The sequence below is a fragment of the Notechis scutatus genome, chromosome 13 (genome assembly GCF_049901735.1).
Source record: "Notechis scutatus isolate UNSWTSFEM ecotype Mainland chromosome 13, rNotScu1.2, whole genome shotgun sequence".
Classification (NCBI taxonomy): Eukaryota; Metazoa; Chordata; class Lepidosauria; order Squamata; family Elapidae; genus Notechis; species Notechis scutatus.
Window position 1 is genome coordinate 12346150 of NC_142021.1, and position 20282 is coordinate 12366431.

Here is a 20282-nt window from a genome sequence, read left to right on the forward strand (position 1 = left end):
CCTCCGGCGATCAGCTGAGAGGAGAAAGAAGAGAAAAGCGAGGATTGGGAGGGCCAATCCTGCCCAGTGGTGGGATTCTACCGGTTCGGCCCAGTTCTCCTGAGCCGGTAGCGCCGATGAGCAGCGGAGGCCGAATCAGTTCTCTCCACTGCTTTGCTGTTGGGCTCCCATACTCCCCTTTACCCCCTGAATTTGAAGCCCAGCTGCTCTGCGCGGCAGCTGCTGAAGCGACCGGGATCGTGCAGGCTTGCAGGAGGTGAGTTGGAACGCCTCTGGCGCCTGCACAAACGCCTCTGCGCCTGTGCAAAGTGTGTGTTTGGCGCATGCGCACACACCCACCAAGCCACACCCACCGAAGTGGTGGTAAACGTTTTTGAATCCCACCACTGCTCTCAGCTGGCGTGTGGAAAGCGATCCCACTGCTGCTCCAGAGGCCACGAAATGGAAGCTGGTGGGCCCCATGTCCCCTCAGCCCACCACCCTCTTTGCCCCTCTGCTTTAGGAGTAGCACCAGCAGCAGCAGCACGTCCTCCTTCTGCTAAGGAGAGCAGGACTTCAAGGCAGAGGATCTCATGGGCTGAGGGATCGAAGTCAACTGAGACGTGCCAAAGCTGAGGAAATGGGATCGTGTCCCTGCACAACCCTTCCTCACCAAAAGCTGGTGTGTTGGTGCAAAAGGGCCTAGGAGACAAAACTATGAGGTGACAGGAACTGAGATCTGACCATGCTCCTGTCAAAGTCCTTCAGGTATTTGGTGGGAAATGGTGAACCATGATTGTTGGGCCCCCCTCAAAAAACCTATTGTGCTCTCTCTAGTCTGTGGGCCTTAATTCTTAGGACCAGGAAGAGGAAAGCATAAAAGGGATTTCTCTCTCTCTCTCAGCCCAACTTATTGATTGTAAGTTTAAAATATCCCCACAGCAAATGAAGAAGGAAGGAAGGAAGGAAGGAAGGAAGGAAGGAAGGAAGGAAGGAAGGAAGGAAGGAAGGAAGGAAGGAAGGAAGGAAGGAAAGGAAGGAAGGAAGGAAGGAAGGAAGGAAGGAAGGAAGGAAGGAAGGAAGGAAGGAAGGAAGGAAGGAAGGAAGGAAGGAAGGAAGGAAGGAAGGAAGGAACTTACTTGGTGACAACTCCAATCTTTACTCCAAATACTCCCGTTTGCTTTCGAGATGGCATCCTCTTTAGACTGAACTCTCTGCTTGTGAACTTCACGGAGAGCTTGACTTCGACCTTGGAAAGAGAGAGAAACTCTCAGTTCCTTGTTCCAGGTTATGCCGGACTCCCCCTCCGGGCCTGCTGAGGGCAGGCAGCAGAAGGGGGCCTTGGGGAGAAGCCCCCGTGCTCAGGCCAAGGAGGCCCACTCTGGCATTCTTCACCCACTAAGCCCAGAAGGAACAGAAACAGCAAAGCTACAAAAGAGGGAAGCATCTACGAAAGAAAACCTAATCCATCATCAATTAAAAAGGCTTTTTAAAATTAAAATATGCAATAGGTCAGCAAATATTTTTCTGTGCTTGCACAGTACATAGTAATATTTCATAAAAGGTCAGTTCCCCGTATTCCCTGTATAAATAACCTTTATGATGATGGCTTTAGCTCTGATCGGTCCACGCTTTGCTCATTTTATTTTGGTACGATTTTCCAGGTATTGTTTCTTTGGGCATAAGCTGCTCTCCAAATAAGAGACTTAAAGGGTTATAATGGGATGATTGAGCAAAGGTGATTCTATTACTCATCATTAATGTCCGTGTAAGGAGTTAGAGGGCAGATTGCTTCTTTTCAGCAAAGGTAACAGACTTAATCCTGACAAGCGGCATCGTAACGTGTGTGCAAACCTGAAGAACTGAAGACGCTTCTTGGATGAGAAGTGAAATGTTTTCAAAGGGAAAAAAAAAACCCCAAGGAAGTCCCGTTGCCTTTTAAAAGAAAAGCACCTTTGGGACAACCAAAGTGACTTGCGTGATTGAGGATCTCCACCAACCTGCCTCCTTACCCCATTCATGAAGATGACCGTGCGTTGCCAGTCCTTGTCTTGCAAGGTTTGGGGGTCCAGCTGAAAAACACAGTGAGCCAGTATTAAACCCCTCCCTCCACTCAAGGGGCCAAATCCAGAGACTTTGCCATTATTATTCTACCTGACAAACCAACATCACCTGGAAAAGAATCCTACCCAGTTTTCGTGTTAAGACAGAAAGTCCACAGCCCTGCACAGTGGAAAATAAACGCTTTGGGTTATGGCTCATTTCCACCCTGTGAAAAGATATGGATCTATTGTGAACACCAAACCTGACCTATCTAGCCTTTTCTCCTGGTTTTGCCCCTGATTTCTGGCCGTGCTTCTTTCATTGCTTGGAAACCTGACAGCTTCCCAGCGGAGCCTCCCCTGTCTGAGACTGGATTGCTAGATGGGATCAGAGGCAACGGCCACCCTTGAGGGACCCTGAGCCAGTATAGGGTGGGATGGGATCGTATCAGCCTTCCAAGGCAGACCAGACCAGAAACTCAACTAGGTCAGCTAAGTCTGCTTTGTTGTGAGGCTGCCTCAACAGAAGTGCAAAGAAACGAGGGAGCTTCTTGCCCTACTCCCTAGCTGCAGGGGATGCAGCCTCTCATCTGACCATTCCCCAGGCAGCATCTCTCCCCACAAGGTCTTTCCCACACGCCACTACCACTAGGGGGGGCCTCAATGGGTGGTTGGAGGAGCCGGACCTGCTTTTCCGAGGGTCCAGAGGCCCCAAGAGATCAGTGACGGGGCCCCTTTCTCAGCTGCTCCCTTGGGGTCTCTGTCGTGATGATGTTTCCTGCAGCAATTTTGCAGACCTCCCGCTTGAAGCCCCCATGCACAAAATCGCCAGAGGTCTCCCCTACCCCCCCCCCCCTTGCAACCCCTTCCAGACATTTGGCAGTGCCCAAAACAGTGGGCGGAGGCAAAATCTCCAAGGAGCCCTTTGCAGAGGGATGCAGCTCAGGGTAGAGCAGCAGCGGCTGGAAGAGAGGGAGCTAAAGAGGGGGCAGTTTTCCCGGCACCACCAGGGGGAAACGGTCAGCGTGGAGAATTAAAAACTGTCCTCCAGCTATTCTCACCATGCATCAAATGCTAAATAAAGCATTGCACCAATGCGGAGTGTGCAAACCCACTGCAGTCAACAAGGGTTCAAAAGCCCTCCTGCCTGAGAGGGAGGCCTGCACTCCCCCAATGTAGAAAAGTCAGGATTTGGGAGGACATTCTGGAAGGAAGGCCAGTTAAGAGTGACCTGCTGAAGCACATACTTTCAACCTGAGGCGGCGAATATGAAATAAACAATGGCGACATAAGCCAAAAGAGTACAGAGAGTCCTTGACTTATGACTCTTTGAAGTTAGGGTAGACCCCCAAAAACAGTACTTGCGATCCAGATTTGAAGTTCTGACAGCCAGCCTCCCACGTAATCACATTCAGGGTGCTGGATTTATGGCCATTTACAGCTCCCTGAGGTCACTGGACCATGATTTATGAGGCTTTTCGTTGGAAACTGGTATTCACTTCTGGTTTGTGGCAAAAAAACGCCCATCTGCTAAATAACTGTGGCATTCACATAACGACTGCAGATTTGCTTAACCACCATGATGATTTGCTTAATGGCAGATGTCAAGAAGTGTTGTAAAATCCGGTTGGTCATGCGACCACTTAACAACGGCCACCGTGGCCAGAAGTATGACTGTACTTCTGGGCTCAATTACGGTCATGTTCTGTCTCACCTTTCTTCTTTCCCAAAAGATGAAAGAGTACAAACTCACACAAACACAGGCAGGCAAGCTGGCTCGGACTTCACAGAGTTAATTCTTTGGAACTGATAACAGTCCTTGGCATTCCAACACGCTCTGCCTGCCAAGTCCGAACTGATAACAAGTAAAAAGCTACTTACAGAAAATTACAAGGCAGACCACAAAAATCATTCACAAAGAAAACCTGAAGTAAGATCAAACTTTGTCCCGTACAAAGTTCCAGCCGACAACACACCCACTTTCATCCCCTGTGGGGTGTGGCTCAATGACTCAGCTCACTCTCTGACCCTCCCACGCCTCCTACGTTGCTGCTCACGTTTCTCCCTACGACGCTGCCTAGGATCAAGCCAACATTCTTCCTCTTGACTCCCTGTCAGGGGCTGCTCCGATATGCCTTCCTCCTGATTAATCTCAGGCTGTTCCTCTCAGTTGTCTGATGAAACCTGAGGCATTATCAGGGAGGAAGGCATTGCCAGAGAGGAAGGTCCTGGGGAGGAAGGCATTCCCAGTTCCTCCTCCTCATCTTCCAAGTCCTCTTCCTCTAACAGCACAGGCTCGGGAATCGGAGCCACAACATGGTCATAAGACAAAACATCCTCAAAGGTCCATCTCATCCTGGGCACCCTTTTTTTGAACTATTACCATCTGGCAGATGTATAGGATAATAAAAACAAGGACAAATAGGCTGAAAAACAGCTTCTATCCCAGGGCAGTAGCTCTATTGCATTCTACTGTATAGGGCAATATTAACGCAATATTAATTGTATAGAATGCAATTGCCCTCTCCCCTCTTTGGAAGAGCTTTAAGAAAGTTCGAAACATTCTCCTGCTGCCTTAAGAAAGTTCAAAACATCTTCAAAGGTCCATCTCATCCTGGGCACCCTTTTTTTGAACTATTACCATCTGGCAGACGGTACAGGATAATAAAAACAAGCACAAATAGACTGAAAAACAGCTTCTATCCAAGAACAGCAGGGGCGGGATTCAGTCGGTTCGGGCGAACTGATGTTAAATTTACATCTGATTTGCCAAACCGGTAGTTGAACTGACTGGCTGGCCCCGCCCACCCCTCCCTTCCACACAGCTCGTTTTGGATGCAGGCCAGTCTGCACGGAGGCTCGGGAGGGCGAAAAACGGCCCTCTCAGAAGTTCCAGTAGGCCACGCCCACCAGCAAAAATCTTGGGATTTGTGAATCCCACCCCTGCAGAACAGGAACCATATTGAATTCCACTGTATAGTGTAATACTAATGCAGTCTGAGGGGTTTTCAATTCAGTTGTATAGAATGTGAAGGATGTGTGTTTTTGTTTTATCTTTATAGTTTTTTTTTAATGTAGGATGTACACTGAAAATGGCATTTAATTTCCTTGTACGAGGTGCAATAACAATGAAGTAAACTAAAGCCAAGGACTACCTCAATATGCAATTTCACTTCAGGTTAAGTGGAAATTAAATGCGCCTCCTCCTCCTCATTGGCATGCAGTTCCAAGGTCAACCGCTCCCCCCAAGCCGCGGCATCCCCCCCCCACCTGGATTTGGCCTTTGCCCATAATGCGGTCCGTGGTCTCGCCGTCTTCTTTGGTGAGCTTGGTCTTGTGGTAGCATTTCTCGTAGCAGAGGATCCGCAGCGTCTGGGAGCCCTCCAGTTCTATCTCAAACTCCTGCAGGGAAGAAGGCAAAAGCTATGGGGCAATGGGGCTCAGGCTGGTCTTTCCATTGCAGCCCCCACAAACTCTCAATTTCAGAAGGTCCTGCAATGACCCTCAGGGGCACAAACTGTACAGCTTTGGACAGGAGACAACAGCCAAGGCGTCTCCTCCAAAGCATTGTGAGGTCTTCGCACTGCGCCAGCCTCAAATTGGGATATTTTGCCAATTCTTCACGGCTTTCTTTCCAAGATTCACAGCTGAATCCAAAGTCCTTCAGACCCCCTCGGCTCAGCTCCTTCTTCACTAGGAGCCCCAGGGAACCTGAGACCAAGCGTGCTACGTCTCCCAGCCAGCCAGCACAGCTTGCAAGCAGCCCCTTTTCTGGGCAAGGGGCAGAAGTCGGTTACTCACTTTTATGGCTGGCTACGAAATGCATTTTGTTAAATCACGATAAAAGCGGTTTGAGAAAAACAAAACCGTCATGCAAACTCAGCAAAGAAGAACCATTTTGACAGGGGCACCATATACAAATTGAAGACAGACATGGATAAGATAAAGATTTTTTAAAAAGATACATCACCCAATCGTTTTATTCATTTAGTTCATACTAACTACCAGTTTATTTATTGTCCTGAAATTGCTTGTAAACCCCCCCCCCCCGCCCCCAAATACTCAATACTGGGTTGGATCTAATGCAATACTAGATCCGTTTGTTCTAAAGAGTAATTGATATGTCAACCAGCCTTACTGGTTTTCCTTACAAAACCAAAATGTTGTGCCTTAGCATACAAATGGCTCTTATTCTGCAATGCTCCCTATTTGGAGGAAGGCTGCTGCCCCCCGCCCTCCCTCCATCCAAGGGAGGATTTCTTAGGTCCACTGAACCCTGAAAGGCCCCACCTCCAGCCAGGGCACGAGGCAAGAAGGAAGTGCCTGGAAGCTCAGCCGCTTTGGTGCACAGATCCCCTTGCTGCCAGCACTGCTCCCACCTACCTCATTCCAGTTGGGCTCTGCGGTGTCTCTGTAAACTCTGGTTTTGGCCTTGTTCACAAAGTACCCGAAGGAATCCACTTCGAGGGTGCAGTACAGGCCTGTTGAAGAGGCAGAGGCCACAACTGCGGTAAGGGTCCCCTGGGGCTGCAGGGGGTCTCGGCCTACCCAACCGGCTGCACTGGGCAGCCTTCGGGTCAGGAGGGCGCGTCGCTCCTCAGCCATGTTCCGTGGGCTTTCCCCCACTGAGCCCCAACCACCGACCCCCGGCCGCTTGGACTGTAAGCCAGACCGTAAGTTCAGGCCTGACTTTAAGCGTTGAGGAGGGCACCCTGCCCGTCCCACTGGCCCACCTGCCGGGCATCTACACTCACTGGAGCTCTGCTTGAAGCCAGTGGCCGAATGGACAATCACGTTCAGGAAGCCGTAGAGGCCGGAGGGTTCGTCATCTGTGTCAGGGAGAAACAAGGGGGCGATGGGGGCAGATCCATGGGGCCCCCCAGAGCAAGGTGGAAACTCCACATTAGGGAGGGAGGGGGGAGATTTACACCTTCAGAGCCCCCAGGTTTGGTAACCGTTACGCTGTTGCTTGAGAAACCCAAAAGCATCGATTTCGTTCTATAAAGTTTAGTGTTCCAATTGTTCTAAACAAACCTTTCAGAATCCCTTCCCAAATCCACCGATCAGGTTACGGGTAATCCTCAACTTCCATCCACAATTGGGATCGGAACCACCGCCACTAAGTGAGGTGCCCGCTCAGTGGATCAAATCCAATTTTATGAGGTGTTTTTTTTTTTTTGCTGGCCATTAAGTGAATCACCACGCATGCTAAGTGAATCACGTGGTTGCTAAGTGAATCCAACTCTCCCCATTGACTTTGCTTGCTGGAAGTCAGTCGGGAAGACCACCAACGGCAACCATGTCGTCACAAATGCATGCCGGATCGTGTGACCGCAGAGGTCTTAAAGGTAAGGACTGGTTGGAAGTCACTTTTTCAGTGCTGCCATAAGTTCGAACAGTCACTAAAGAAATGACTGTAAGTGGAGGACTACCTGTAGCTGTTTATCATCAGGCGCCGGCAAACTCTTCCCAGGGACTGCAGGGAGGGGCCTTCCCCACAGAACGGGAGGAAGGAGGGCCCGTCCCATGGGCGCCTCCCCAGGTCCAACCCGCCCCTCCTTCCTCCCAGCCCCCCTTCCATGGGGAGGAGGGCAGCCCACTTAGTCCAGGAGCCCCCTTGACTTCATGCCCCAAAGGTCACCGCAGGGGCTGGGCGGAGGGGGCCTGGCTCCCTTCAGCAGCGGTGGGTGAAGCTCCGCAGGAGATCAGTGCAAGGCAGGGGCGGAGGGGCCGGTCCCGTCTCGCACACTCACCTTCTTTGTTAATGGTGAGGGGAATGTGATGCACCGTCTGAAGCTTCACACAAGAATTTGTCAGCATCTGGAGTTCCACCGATGTCAGCGAAAAGCTTTTGAAGCCTGCAGGTCAGAGGAGATTCACACACTTGGGGGCCCGGAGAATCCTTTGCTCCCCCAGGCTTGGAAGCGGGAAAGGGCCGTCCGGGGCTCTGGGAGTTCCTGCTGGGAAGACCTGGGACCCCCCCACTCCCTTCCATCTGGGGGGACAATGCAAAGCCTTAGGCCCAGGGGACGAGGAGCCTTCGCTTGCAACAAGAAGCCTGGCCCTCCCCAGAGGCCAGCGTGGTGGGGGGATACGGAGCCAGATGCCCACCCGTGAGGCCTGGTGGAAGGAGAAGCGCTAGGAGAGGCTTCTGTGGTCAGCAGGGACCAGTCCAGCCCACCTCCGCCTTCGCCCTTCCCCCAGCCCATGCAAGGAACTGGCCTGCGCTGCACCGCCCTGGGCAGAAGGACCGGCCTTGGCACACCCCAAATGCCACTTGGCCAACCCACAAGGAGAGGATCTCGCCGGGGCACGTACATTTCTTCTGCTGCTCTCGGACGATCTCTCGCCACTCGGCCCGTTCGTAGTCCGAGGAGATGAGGAAGGTGTAGCTCTAAGGGAGAAGAAGCAGCAGGTGGCAACACAGAGAAACCACAATCCCCAAAATTGTGTGGTTTTATCCAGCAATGCTGCATGTCCAAAATCTACGCTAGAAAGTTTCCTGTCTCAGCCTCTGGTGCTTCGACTTTACCGAAAGAATTAAAGTATGATGTGTGGATCGCAAGATGCGTAAGCTTTTCTATTCTATAATCTACTATGCAAAAAATACACCACAAACAATAATGAAGAGTATGAAATAATAGCCACAACGTATATAAAGTGAGAAAGAAAGTGAGAAGCAGGACTCTGGGGACCCTGTTTCATATAATTTTGGGTAAATTCTCCCACCCAGAAGTTTTGCAATGGACTCATCAGTGTATTTAATATCCTTCTGGGGAATGCAGACAGTCTTTGCCTTACATGAGGCACGGTGGCGCAGTGGTCAGAGTGCAGTACTGCAGGCTGCTTCTGCTGACTGCCAGCTGCCTGCAATTTGGCAGTTCGAATCTCACCAGGCTCCAGGTTGACTCAGACTTCTGTCCTTCTGAGGTGGGTAAAATGAGGACCCAGATTGCTGGGGGGCAACAGGCTGTAAAAAGCTTAGAAAGGGCTGTAAAAATACTACATAAGTCTAAGGGCTATTGCTACTGCTACAGCCACAGTCGGGCCCGGAGATTCTGCTGCTAATCAGAACTTTTTTATTAGATAGATCACTGCAGTTGCTCACTGGATCACGTGATTAAGGAAATCCAGCTTCTGCCATTGACTTTGCTGAGAGGCAGTTGGGAAGGTCACACGGGCCTATCACGTGACTTGGGGTGCCACAACTGTCACAAATCTGGACAAAAGCCTGGATTCCGGGAACATGACAGCAGGAATACTACGGTAGTTAAAAGGGTGAGGACCGGTCATAAGCCACTGTTTTCAGTGTCATGGTCATTTCCGAATGGTTGTTAAATGAATTGTTGTAAGTCAAGGACTACCTCTGTATAAAAGTGTGAGGAGAAAAGGAGAGCTCCGTAAAGCAGGCGGATCTCTTGATACGACTGTCAGAGCTCTGAGGACGCCCAGGGCAAGAAGCGTGGTGGGGTGGCACAGGAGCCATGACCCTGCTACAGAGTGGCATCTCCTCTTGGTCTGCCTGGCCAAGAGTGGCTGAAGATCTCCAGCCTAGAAGTCCTGTAGCCCCTCAAGGCTGGAGATCTCCAGCTGCTCTGGCCAGGCAGACTGGACACGGGATGGACTGCTGCAAGCCCCTCTCCTTTCAAAGCCCTGAGGGGGGCTGGCTGGAAGTTAAGAGTGTCAATCTGCTTGCCCCCCCCCCCCGACACACACCCCGCCCCCTGCCAAAGGCGACTGACTGGTGGGCTGATGCATTACAGCCCATCTGAAGCAAGCCAAGTGTCTCGGGATTCCATGCCGGGGACGGTTGAAATGTAAAACCCTCCAGAGGTGCCCAATTCCGGGACGACTGGTCAGAAGAGGAGCTTCCGTGTCACGTCCAAGGCAGCCTTTCCTGTGCCCGGATCTTAAGCAGGCCAAGGCAGAGGAAGTCACCAATGCCAAGCTGCAGAACCAGGAGGCGGTGACGGCGTTTCAAGAGGAGAGCTCAAGAGACAGGCCACATCCTTTGCTCCTGATCTCGGGAAGGGCGCCACACGCTTCCGTAAATAACTCTTTGCACCTGGGAAATGGGCGCGTGGGATGGGCCACCCAGGCCCAACCGGAGGGTTCTGAGAGAAACCCGGAAAGACAGCTTAGAAATCTGGGAGACCAACTCACTTTGCCGTGGCGATTGTGCACTCGGAAGGCCATGTTAGGAGACATCAGGAGAAGCAGGGACTCCTGCTCGGACAGCTTCTTCTTCAACCTCTCCATGTTCTTGCTTCCCTTGTTCGCTTTCTGAGGAGGAGAGAAGCCCAGGCAGAGACTGCGTTCACAACTCGAGGGTGGCGGGGGACCCAGCCTCTCGCTTCCTCAGACGACACGGGGTCTGAGCAGGGTCTGGTTCCACACAACCCATCGGGCCTTCTTAGGCCGAGTTCTCCTTCCTCTGGAAGCAGCAGCAATCAGGGCTCTGATATCCTAGTGCCTGGAGGGGGGCGCAGACGTGGTATTCAGCCGGTTCGGGCCGGTTCTGACGTACCGGTAGTGGAAATGTTGAGTCGCCAGAGAACCGGCAAATACCTCCTCTGGCTGGCCCAGCCCACCCACCCCTGCCCTCCCCTGCCCTATATTCCCTTGCTTTTTAGCTCAGCTAATTCGTGCAAATTGCTGCGCCTCAGCTGAGCTAAAAAACAGCTCACCTCATGAGTGCTGAGACAGAGGGCGGTTTTTGAGTGCTCTGTGCGCGTGTGAAGTGTGTAGGAAAAAATGTGGACTCCCACCTCTGAGGGGGCGGAGGAGGAGGAAGGTCATTTCCTGCCTCTGTGGTCATACTGATAAGCACAAAGAAAACGACGGGACTCTGTTGCACTCCTGGCCACTAAAAAGTTTAGGTTTCCACAGCACCAAATGCGCTCCGCATTTCCAGTTGAACCGTAGCTGAAACTATTGTTAAGCCGGCTGGCCTTTGTGTGCAGGCTAACCCATTAGGCTAACCTGCCTCGGAAGAAAGCAGTGGTGCAGCTGCCTGGCTTGCTTTAAGGGTGGTTAGCTAACCCGCTCCCTCTAGGCATTCCCAGTGAAGGAGCCAGAGTCCCCAAGCCAGGGGTCCCCAACCACCGGGCCCCGGACCGGTACTGGTCCGTGGAACATTTTCTACCGGGCCGCCGGTTTGCTGGGTGCCGCCATCTTGTTTTGATGAGAAAGTGCTTCCGGTGGGCTTTTCCGGTTGGAAAGCGGCGTTTGGGTCCTGAAGGAATCCTCGCGCCTTAGTTTCATCGAAGGGGGGGAGGGCGGCTTCGAACAAAACTAAGGCATGAGGATTCTTTCAGCACCCAGGGCAAGGCGAGCCGAGCGACCGTCCCGAAGCCGTCCCGAAGCCCATCGACAAAGGTACAAAGGAGGAGTTGAAGGTGGCGGGGAGAAGCGGGGGACGGCTGGCTGGCCGGTCGCTCGGCTCGCCTCGCCTTGCCTTGTCATGCGTGCTGATGCTGGTACCGGGCCGCGGATCATTTTGTGATGCCGGTACCGGGCTGTGGCACAAAAAAGGTTGGGGGCCACTGCCCCAAGCAAATAAGCATTGGTTAATCTAGGTTTGTCTGTCTGTCCAGTAGTAAAGAGTTGGTAGCCTGCTACCCCCACCCACCCACCCCACCCCCCTCCTTCTACCTTTTCGCGTTGGATGTCGCTCTTGAGTTGGGAGATCTTGATCTTCATGGCATCCAGCTCCTCGTCTGGCACAAGAGAGACGTTCGGCACCATCTCCGAGTCATCCACCATCTGGAAGCTGAGATCCGAGAGGGGGATGTACCACTTACAGTCATACTGCTGGCTCTTCCTGCAAAGGCGAGAAGGACGAAGGTGAGCGGCTCACCCCTGGCCTCATCCGTCCCGAGCCCCCAGCAAGAGGAGGGGAAGCCAACCGCAGGCATTGGCTCTGGGGGGCTATGCTTGCAGCTGGGCAAGGGGCCCCCCTCTCTCTTGCACACGGTTCGAACTGCTCCCCTTTTCTCCTTCCATACCTCGATACCCCTGAGCCTGGCTTTGGGAGCCCATCAGTTAAACTCAACCCCCCCCCAGCCCCCTGGAAAACAGATAAAAACGTGTTAGATTTGGTTGCAAAGATGCCTCATAAAAACATCACTTTCCAACGATGCAAACTTTCTTTGCAATTTCTGCCTCAAAAACATCACATAAACTCCAAAGCTGCAGGCCTACCTGGGGGTTGGTAAGGACCTGGGCTCTAAAGTGGAGCTCCCCCTCCTCCCTTAGAAAGAGAGACCCCCAGCAGAGTTCCAAAGTGCTACTTTTGCCCCTGGGCCTCCGTCCCCAAGGACCTTCTCCCAGGGCTTCCTTCTGCTGCCCCACCGCCCCAGTCACAGCTCCAATAACACCCCCAATAACTGCTCCCACGGGGCTCACCCTCCAATCTGCTTCTTAAGCTTGGCGCAGAGGAACAAATCCGTGAAGAGAAAGACGTGACGCAGCTTCCGAGATCCCTCCACCAGCTCCACCATGAAACTGTCCTTCAGGAGTTGCCGGTGCTGCCGAGAAAAGGAGTCAGGCCAGTTAGCTGGAAAAGAAGGGACGACGAACTGGCCACACCCCACTGTGTTTTTATTAGAGGGGGCACCCAGAGGTAGCCTAGGGAAGGAAAAAGTGGCCAGCAGAAAGCCATAATCAGACTATGGAGGAACTCAGCCAAGATGAAAAGGCAGCCCTTCAGTTTTGAGCTTTTTGATCAGAGCAGATGTGAAACCAAGGAAAAGGCAGAGAAGGGCAGCCAAGAGATAAGCCAGTAGGCAGAGGGAGTGGTGCAACTCCGGTCTAGGAGAGTAAGAAGCCGCTACTCTGGAGATGCTGGGTTAAGAGCAACCACTTGACTACCCGACTTGTCCCAAAGCAGCCCAGGGGGACTCAGAAGTAGCTCATGACAGATGAGGGTCACAGCCTGCTTTTCTAACTCTTTATTTCTAACCTGGAAAAACTCTGACTTCTTTCTTTGAAGTGAGGGAAAAAACAGCCCTACTCAGAATGTTGTAACCTGGCTGTGTAATGATGGGACCAAGTCTGAAGGACCTCAAGAACTGAAGGAAGCTCAAACCAAACTTGGCTACTTGTTGTCCACCGGTGGGCACCTCTCCATGCTCCATGCTGCTGCATCACATCCAATCCATAACAAATGAAACCAGAAGAGTCGTTTTATTCTTGGTTTGGTTGACGTCAACTGGCCGAAGTTCAACACAAATAAAGAGTTCCCAAGTCGGTGATACTTAAAAACAATCATAGTACTCAAAGAGTCTCAGCACCCTCGAAACTGCCCAGTTTATGTCTCAAGTTCTGCACAAAACTCTAGCAATGCAGACATTTTATTCAATGCTGAGAGGAGCAGTCATTTCAAACTTGCAATACTCTGGATAGCCAGGAAGATTATGCCCAACACCACAACCTATCTTTCTTGGTCAGTCTTTTGAACTTGGGAAAGGTTCGCCTGCTCAGAATCCATCACTGAGCCCCCAAAGGATCTTTGCTCGCTGCCAAGCTAGAGCGTTCCTCCCCCTCACCAAACCAGCATAGAGTCTTCTGCCCCGGTGCACTTCCTTTCCTGCCTTTCTCTCTCTCTCTCTCTCTCTCCATTTAAGTTACTGCAGTCACTGACTCCCTTCCAAGATGGCAAAGTCTAAGAGATCTTACCCACCTGTGGCCACCATTCAGATTTTTGTCAGGAGGGAATACAAGGGCAGCTGGGGAGAACTTCAGCCTCTCTCACTCACCAGGGGCCGAAAAGAGGAAGGCAGCATCGCAGAGCTGGGACAGAAAGAAGGGGCTGCCAGGCCAGGTTTCTTCCATGATTCGGCACAAGTGAGGAAAAACACCACGGATTCCACCTTGGCATTCTCTGATTGCTCAATGAGTGAACTAAAGCCACCTTTAGGCAGGGTGTGTCCAAATCCTTGCTTGTGGCAGAAAGTCTAAAGTAGGCAGGACCGTCCTTAAGCTATTTATTGCTCACCTGGGACTTTTATTACTTTGAGATCCCTCAGTGAGAGGACTCGTCTGCTGAAGAAATCCGGGGAGATACGGTTCGATATTAAAATTGGAAAGTTGAAAGAAAAGTCCTTTTTACCCAAATGGGATATTTGCACTCCAATCACTTGATGAAAATCTCAAGGCAAAGTTAAGCCTAATAAGAAGCATTAAATCATATAAGGTCAAAAGTAGGCATGACTGATCCTGGTTGGCATCTGAATGGGGGACCTTTTAAAATGTCCAGGGCCCTTTGGCTAAACCAAAAACATCCTGGAAGAAAGGAGTGGCAAACCCCACTTCCATATCACCCCAAGGAAACTGCAAGGAAGCATCCAGGTATGTTATAGGGAGTCAAGATGAAGATGAAGACTTTACTTCATCTTTTATTTTCAAGATATTTGAAGTAGAACTAATCCAAGGCCCCGTATTTCCAGGACAAGGAGGAATGAGGTAATTTCCAATTATCTCTTCACTTCCATAAGAGACGAATGTACAAAGACGCTGGTAGCCTTTCTATCCACGATGGTTCATCATCCATCCACCATCACCCAAGACTAGGCACGCACGCCCCCAACTACCTCTATTCCAACCACAACTGGCCTTAAATGCAAGCTACTCAATGCAAGAAGCCTTGTGAATAAAATTTCTCCTCTTACTAAATATGGCTAAATTCGACATTATATTTGTCTGTGAAACATGGCTCAACGCATCTCTCCCTGACTCCATTACCTCAGTAAGAGACTATCATGTTTACTGATCAGATTGTGAAATCCGTAGAGGAGGTGGTATTGCTATCTTCTATAAAAAGTCCCTACATCTAAAAAAACATCCAAGTTACCCAAGAGCATTCTCTTCCTGAAACCATTATCTGTGAACTGATCTTAAATATCACATTTCGGTTCTTACTATGTTACAGAGCCTCTGATTATGACATCGAACACGTAAACAAGCTAAATACACTACTAACATGGGCAGCATCCTGCCCACACGCTTTTAACTTTCTTGGTGACTTCAATCTACCTCATATTAACTGGACCCTAAACGAATGTACAACTGAACCCATACATGCAACCTTCTACAATGCTGTAACAAATCTGGGACTGGAACAACTAGTAACCAATAATACTAGGCTTAACAACTGCCTCGATCTCATCTTCTGCAATAGTTTGAATTCAATATACGGAATACAAATTAAAGAACCCTTTTCCAACAGTGACCACAACGCGATTGACTTTTGTCTCAACATACGTCCACACAAAAATCATCACAACGACAAAATCCCCAATTATAACTTCAAAAAAGGCAACTATGATCTTATAATCAACAATCTCTCTTCCCTTGATTGGCAATTTCTATTCAGTGGATGCAATACTGTTGAAGACCATTACAACATATTCTTACTAGAAATCAAAAGAGTCATCAAACTATATGTACCAATAACAACTCCCAAAACCAGGAAAAACAGATTACCCATAACAATAAGGAAGCTTCAATCCAAAAAGAGATCACTCTGGCAGAAAAACAAATCTGGTCACATTGCCAACTTCAAAAGCCGATACAAAAATTTATGTCACCAGATAAAGACTGAATGCACCAATTATCACGTTAAACAAGAGGAAAACCTTCTACACACAAATTCCACCCACGCTTTCTACAATTTTGTAAACAACAAACTAAAAGACTCAAGGTCCATCCCACCCCTGAAAGGACCTAATGGTAAAGACTGCAACGACGACACCATCAAAGCAAACCTCTTTAACACATTCTTTGGCTCAGTGTTTGTAAACAGCAATGGATCAAGCCGAGTATTTCCTAGTCGAATGTACAAAGACGCTGCAATGATCTAATACATATCGATTTTACAGAAGACATTGTTGAAAAAAAATCAAAAAATAAAATACAAGCTAAATAGTCAAGACCTTGTTGAGGATCCAAACTGTCAAGGACCTTGGAGTACTCATCTCTAATGATCTAAGTGCTAGAGCCCACTGTAACTACATAGCCAAAAAGGCATTAAGAGTTGTTAATCTAATCCTACGTAGCTTCTTCTCTGGTAATATCACACTACTAACTAGAGCATACAAAACATTTGCTAGACCTATACTTGACTACAGCTCATCAGTCTGGAACCCATATCATGTATCTGATATGAACACAATTGAGAAAGTCCAGAAATATTTCACAAGAGGAATTCTCCGCTCCTCTACTCATTGCAGAATACCTTGTGCCACCAGACTTGAAACTCTAGACCTAGAAAACCTAGAACTACGCCCCCTTCGGTCCCATCTAAATATAGTATATAAAATCATACTTTGCAATGTCCAACCTGCAAATGAATACTTCAGCTTCAACCATAACAATACAAGAGCACACAATAGATACAAACTCAAGGTAAACCGCACCAAACTCAATTGCAGGAAATACGACTTCAGCAACCGAGTGGTCAATGTCTGGAATACTCTACCTGACTCTGTGGTTTCTTCCCCCAACCCCAAAAACTTTAACCTTAGACTGTCTACTATTGACCTCACCCCCTTCCAAAGAGGCCTGTAGGGGGCGTGCATAAGCGCACCATCGTGCCTACCGTCCCTGTCCTATTGTTTCTTTTTATTTTTCTTATAAGTATCCATCTCATGTATTAAAAGCTATGTTTATTCTTATACCTGTATCTTGTAAATGATTGACAAATCAAATAAATAAATAAATAGTTGGAGGGGTGTGGATCTGGCCTATCTTATCTTTAGGGAAGGGTGGTAGAAACTATGAGGGTTTTTTTTAAACAACAACAACAACAACAACAACAAAACAGCAGATGGAATCTGTTTCCCTATGGAATCATGTTCTCTGAGCCGAAGAATCTCCTTTTTGGGCTCTCCGCTCACGCTTCCTTGGTCAACCGGCCAAGTGGAAGTAATGGCTGACGTGGAGGGAACTGTGCATCCCATTTCCCTCGAAGCAGCACAAGAGAAGGGCAACCCAGGAACAAACACAGCGAGGGAAGGCACACTGGGTGTCAAGAGATACACAACTGGGACTAGGCTAGGTGCAAGGGAAAGAAAGAGTGACGTTCTCGAAATCAGTTGCCCCAGGTGAATCTGGGGCATTTGATAGAAATGAGATACCTGGGCTTGGAATAACCTTAGATTTGGGGGGGGGAATGTTTGTTCAATTTCTATAGCCACCCCCCTCAAAACAAATGACTCTGGGCAGTGAACAATCGTAACATTAATCACAAACACAATAGGAAAATGAACAAACAAACATGGCATCTGAGTAAAATTATAATCCACAGAGGCTAATGTAAACAGGAAATGGGGCCCTTAACCCACTTGGGGCCCGAGGCTGAAGCACAAAAGCCAGCTCTTCAAAGCTTTGTGAAAGGTTAGTGGGGTTGGGGCAGGTCTCTAAGGCAGAAAAAGGTAGGCCTCCTGGGCCCCAAAGCAGCCACTCCTTGGCTGATGGGACTTGGAGCACGCCCACCAGAGTGGATGGGTCAAAATCGGTTGGACCATTGGACACTGGTTGGTGGCTCATGCAGCGATTATTAAGTTTCCCCTTTCAGCAGGTCAAAATTATGGCCAGCAAGAAGCTTTTAGGGTTAGAAGCAGAAGTGCTCTTGGAGACCCTCCAGGCAAGCTTCAGGGAAGTATCTCTGGTTAAATACTTGTTAATCTTCAAATTCCTCTTCAGGAAACACCCTTGAGGTTGCCATCCAGCATGCTCAATTCATTTCCGAGGCCACCAACGTAGCAAACTCCCCAAGCGCGACATTCCAAGCATTCATTGGTAACCGAACTCCAAACAAGTGCCTGGCAAGCAGAGCTTCCTCCTGTGCCCTCCCTCAAAAGCTCCAGGGCTGCACAAATGAGAACAGCCTGCAGAGCTGACTTTTCCAGCTAAATGGAGTTCAGGGTGCGAAACTTCCTATTTTCCTGCCTGCGGCAAATGGACGTAGACAGAGCTTTAGAAAGGACCAGTCCTGCAGCTTTATTATTGGTTCATGCTTGTCCGAACGAAGCAAAGCCAAAACGGGGTTGCAAGGGAGGGTCAGAGAGTGCACAGAAGTTTCATCCGTGCTGCATCTGCTCTGCTCGCCAGCCCCCCCCCAAAGCACCCCCAACTCTCCAACAGTTTCAGGTCTACAGTGATACTTAGAAAGACTAGAGGGGTGCTCCCTAGAATGCCAAGAAGCCCCGTTCTTCTAGGACAGGGGTCTCCAACCTTGGTGACTTTAAGCCTGGTGGACTTCAACTCCCAGAATTCCCCAGCCAGCAAAGCTGGCTGGGGAATTCTGGGAGTTGAAGTCCACCAGGCTTAAAGTCACCAAGGTTGGAGACCCCTGTTCTAGGGCATGAAGACCAGTTCTTGCTCTTGAGGCAAAAATGCTTCAAATGCAGCAGTTGATCAGAAGATTTCCAAGACCTCCCCACTACTAAGAAATTACCCTTTGGGGACAACGATTTGGCACCCAGAGCCTGGAGCAAACAGAAGGTCATCAGTTGCAATCTCAAGACAGATACAGATAAACGTCGGCACCTGTACGCAGGAACTCCCCTGAACCATGGCTTCTCCACTGTGGCAGCTCGAAGAGGTGTGGATTTCAATGCCCACAATTCTCCAGCCAGCTCTAGGAGCTGAAGTCCACATCTCTTCAAGTTGCCAAGGGGGGAGAAACTCTGCTCTGAATGGAGCTGAGGTCTGGGTGGAGGAGTAACTGAAGGGTTGGCCAGACTCCCAGGCTGCTCCTCCCATGTGCCAACACAAACGCTCTTTTAAAAACATGTCCGAGTGAAGCGGAGTTTCAGAGACCGGCTTCTGGCTTTAAAAACAGAATTCCTGGCTAGGTTGTGTCCAAAAACCCCTTTATGGATCTCAGTTTAAGCACCATGTTATAGAAGAAAAATAGCAGATAAATGTTGGATATACTGGGACCTATTGGAAAATTATCAAGGGGAATTTAAACTTCAGATCAAGAGAACAATTAATAGCGGAAGGATATACTGCGATTACCAATGGCTGTCCCATTTACAATTATCTGAAAGTCTCAAAAAAGGATAAAAAGATGTGTGGCATGTAGCAAAGTAAGCCAAAATTTCAAATGCAATTGGGTATGGACATGTATTTGCAGAGGAAAGCAGGTTAAAGAAGGTATGATAAGGTTGTAATTTACAGCTGGAAATTATGTGGTTAAGAGTTGAAACTGACATTGTATTATGATCCCAAAGAGATTTTTTAAAAAATAAAACGATGTAAGTTGCTAAATGAGGACAGATAAATTATCTAGAACAGGAGTCGCCAACCTTTTGGACCTCAGGGACCACCAAACTCATAATTTTAAATCCCACGGACCACTAACTGGTTCTGTGGGCATGGCATAATTTGTGGGTGTGGCTTGGTGGTCATGTGACTGGCTGGGCATGGCTTGTATGTAAATATTATAAATATTTATATAAATATTGAATTTTTTATTAAAAAAGAGCAACTTTTACCCAAAATCAGGCAAAGCAGGCAGGTAGATTGAGTTGCTCACAGAATCACAGATCCATTCAGTGATCTATCTATCTGCCATCGGCTAGCTCAGCCTGTCACATAAAATTTGCTTGCCGTGAGTCTGCACTGAATAATAGAAGCTTTAGTCCTAAGAGAGGTTCGGCTGTGCTTAAAAGCAGAGCCGAAGATCTAAAGACTAGCTAGAAAGCAAGAAATCCAACCATTTCCTGCTTTCTAGCCAATCTAAATCTCCCAGCACAGCAGAAAAGATGATGGTCGGAAAAAGGAAAAATAGCAATTTAGCAGGCAAGTTTGCCAGGTAAGGAGTGAGTGGGCCGGGAGGGTTCCTGTGGGCCATGTGGGCGGTGCAGCTTTGTGTTTCTGCGCAACCTGGATTAATTGCTTTGGGGGAGGTGCTCTGGGGGTGAGATTTCTCTGTGGCCTACCAAAATTTTCTCGCGACCCACCAGTGGGCCATGGCTGGTGACCGCTGATCTAGAATGTATAAAGGCACTTCAAATGTATGTGGGAAAGATGTAAGACATGAAGGAATATTTTATCATGCCTGGTAAACTTGCAAAAAGTTTTAAAAATGGATCCAAATACCGATTTTGAAACAGGGAATTTTAAAGATGAATATTAAATTGAAGCCAAAATGTTTAGGATTAATGGACGGTTAGAAAAAAATCCTTGGAAGACTATTTCAGTATATGACCTCAGCAGTGAGATTGCCATGTGCACAGAGGTAGAGAGATG

The 20282-nt window shown here is 49.0% G+C and overlaps 1 protein-coding gene across 2 annotated transcripts in view; it reads right to left on the reverse strand.

Annotated features, from left to right (window-relative positions):
* The window catches only part of BCR (BCR activator of RhoGEF and GTPase), a 76119-nt gene that overhangs the window by 13185 nt on the left and 42652 nt on the right, over positions 1 to 20282 (reverse strand). Inside the window, exons 9-18 of one of the 2 annotated variants that reach the window (XM_026682858.2) lie at positions 12429 to 12550; positions 11676 to 11844; positions 10185 to 10304; positions 8340 to 8415; positions 7775 to 7879; positions 6755 to 6850; positions 6405 to 6502; positions 5292 to 5423; positions 1992 to 2051; positions 1119 to 1228 (exon numbers count right to left, since the gene is read on the reverse strand). In XM_026682858.2, the coding sequence (XP_026538643.2) occupies positions 1119 to 1228; positions 1992 to 2051; positions 5292 to 5423; positions 6405 to 6502; positions 6755 to 6850; positions 7775 to 7879; positions 8340 to 8415; positions 10185 to 10304; positions 11676 to 11844; positions 12429 to 12550 (1088 nt within the window). The remainder of the gene's footprint in view (positions 1 to 1118; positions 1229 to 1991; positions 2052 to 5291; positions 5424 to 6404; positions 6503 to 6754; positions 6851 to 7774; positions 7880 to 8339; positions 8416 to 10184; positions 10305 to 11675; positions 11845 to 12428; positions 12551 to 20282) is intronic. The other variant, XM_026682859.2, reaches the window with a different exon arrangement.